Raw genomic sequence first — 2,319 nt, forward strand, 5'->3', positions numbered from 1 at the left:
GAGAGGAGAGAGGAGTGTGGACACCTACTTTCCATACCTTAGAACTTTGGGGTCTGCATCCAGAACCTCTGGGTTCTCTAGTCACACAAGGACCATGAGAGGTCCCTGAGCAGAGGGTAGCATTCATTAAGCATCTACTAAGTGCTGAACTGCAAGATGGATCGGTCATATTCTTCACCTGAACTCATTAACCTTTGCTCATGGAATTGCTTTCCTGATCTTGAATGGCTTCAGACCTGCCTCTCCAAGTCCTGTCATCGTGGTGAGCTTTAATCTTCCCTCCTCTAAGGGGTCTACCGCTCCCATCCCAGCTCCTCTCATGTGTGACATAGAAAGACTGGTTTGATCAGAGCAGAAAGAGGATATTTGTTGCCTGACGCAGAGGGCTACTGCTCCCAAAGAGTGACTGAAACCCTCAGTCCATGACCCCTGGATAGGAACAAAGAGAAGGCTGGCAGGGGTACACAGCTGCCTGAGGTGCTGATAAAGAACATAGGGGTCAAAAGTGACCTGTGGAAGTGACGACTTTTCCAGTAAGTGTTGCAGATATCAGAAGTTCAGAGGAGGAAGAGCAATTTATATTTTTAAATCACATAACACATTACAAAGCATATGCATTAATCCTCCTGCCCACTGAACGAAAGCAGGCATCATCCTCTCTGTTTTGCAGGAGAGCATTTTAAAGTCAAGAACACACAGACTCTGGGTTCAAATCCTGGGTGCTTCTGACTATCTGTTTGATCCTGGGCATGTTAACTTCTCGGAGGCTCAGTTTCCTTATTTGTGGGGAGGGCACGNCAAAGTCTCCATTTTCCAAAAGGGAAAATGAGGCCCGAGGTCCTGAAGACGATAACTAAGATTATAGAGTCTTTATGGACGTCTTATGTGTCAGGTAGTTTTTTTTTTGCAGGCTTCATACAGACTAACTCATTCCATCCTCAGAGTCACCCAATGAAAGAGTTATTACTATTATCCCCATTTTACAGATGAGAAAACCAAGGCACAGGGAGGTTATGTGGCTGGTGATAGTTGCCAGGTGTGGACACCAGGCCAGTGATTTGCAGCCTAGCTCAGGACTTCCCAGCACTTCCACTGTAGCTCCACCAGGCGGAGGTAAGGCTCTCACTAACCAGATGGCCCCAAGCCACCTTCCCCATCAGTTCCTGAACTAGGAGGTATTCCAGAGGGAAGAGAAGGGGACCAGAACCTGCTTTGAACTTGGCGATGGCGCTGAAGAGTGCGGCGGCCCGCTCGGAGCAGGCGTCGATGAGGTTGATGGTGTCGTGGCCATTGTGGAACGCTGTCTTGCAGAAGGTGCAGAGCAGCTGGTTGTCGTTGCGGCAGTACTCGGTGATGCGGCTGGACGGGTGTTGAATGCAGATCTTCTCGTCCTGGTCCTCGGTGCTGGTGTCCACGAAGATGTGGTCCTGCATGGCTACGTCTGAGTGGAAGGTCTTGAGGCAGTCGTTGCACAGGTTGAGGCGGCAGGTGACGCAGCGCTTGTAGGCGATGCGCCGGTTGCGGCAGACCTGGCAGTGGATGGGCCCCGTAGAGCGGTCGAAGCGCCACTTCAGGTAGCCGTGCTCCTGCATGTAGCGCTTGGTGAGGCGCCCGCGTAGGTAGTTCTCCGGCAGCTGCATCTTGTGGGTGTAAGGCATGCAGTGTGAGCGGTCACACACCGGGCAGATGAGGATGAAGAAATTCTCAGTGACCTCAGCGTGCTTCTGTAGCTGCCGCAGGCACCTCCTGCACAGGCTGTGGTTGCAGGGCAGCATGAAAGAGTGCAGGCGCAGCCGGCTGCACATGGGGCACAAGAGGTGGTCCACTAGGTGGCTGCTTGCTGCCATCGTCTTCACCTCATCCACCTGGGTATCGCTGCTCCCGATGCGCAGGGCGGTCTTGGAGCTGAAAGGAGACGCAAACACGGGGAGGGCTTCAGGATGCAGACTCCAGGGCTCGCTCCAGTTTTCAGCCTCAGAAAAACGCAGGGCCACTGAGAGGCAGTTGCGTGTGATGGCGAAGGGGCATGGGCTCGGCGCCAGGGCACCTGGGTTCTAAGTTGCCTCCACAATCTTTTAGCTGGGTGACCACAGGTAAATTAATTACCCTCTCTCTGCCCGTTTCCTCATTATAAAATTAGTACCCACATAAATGAGCTTCCTGAGAGGATCACAATTGAATTTAATATGGGCAAGGCCTTAGAGCAGTCCCTGGAACCCGGTATGTGCTGTACAACTGCTTGTTGTTATTTCTGATTAAGAGAAAAGCAGCCGAAGAGGCCTGGCACTATCAGCTGGGCCTTGGGGGTTCTGTTGGCTA

The 2,319-nt window shown here is 52.2% G+C and overlaps 1 protein-coding gene across 1 annotated transcript in view; it reads right to left on the minus strand.

Moving 5' to 3' along the window:
• TRIM42 (tripartite motif containing 42) overlaps positions 1-2,319 on the minus strand; it is a 97,079-nt gene that overhangs the window by 21,035 nt on the left and 73,725 nt on the right. Inside the window, exon 3 of the mRNA XM_019645957.1 lies at positions 1,208-1,905. Within this exon, the coding sequence (XP_019501502.1) occupies positions 1,208-1,905 (698 nt within the window). The remainder of the gene's footprint in view (positions 1-1,207; positions 1,906-2,319) is intronic.

The sequence above is a fragment of the Hipposideros armiger genome, unplaced genomic scaffold, assembly GCF_001890085.2.
Source record: "Hipposideros armiger isolate ML-2016 unplaced genomic scaffold, ASM189008v1 scaffold_96, whole genome shotgun sequence".
In the NCBI taxonomy this organism is placed as follows: Eukaryota; Metazoa; Chordata; class Mammalia; order Chiroptera; family Hipposideridae; genus Hipposideros; species Hipposideros armiger.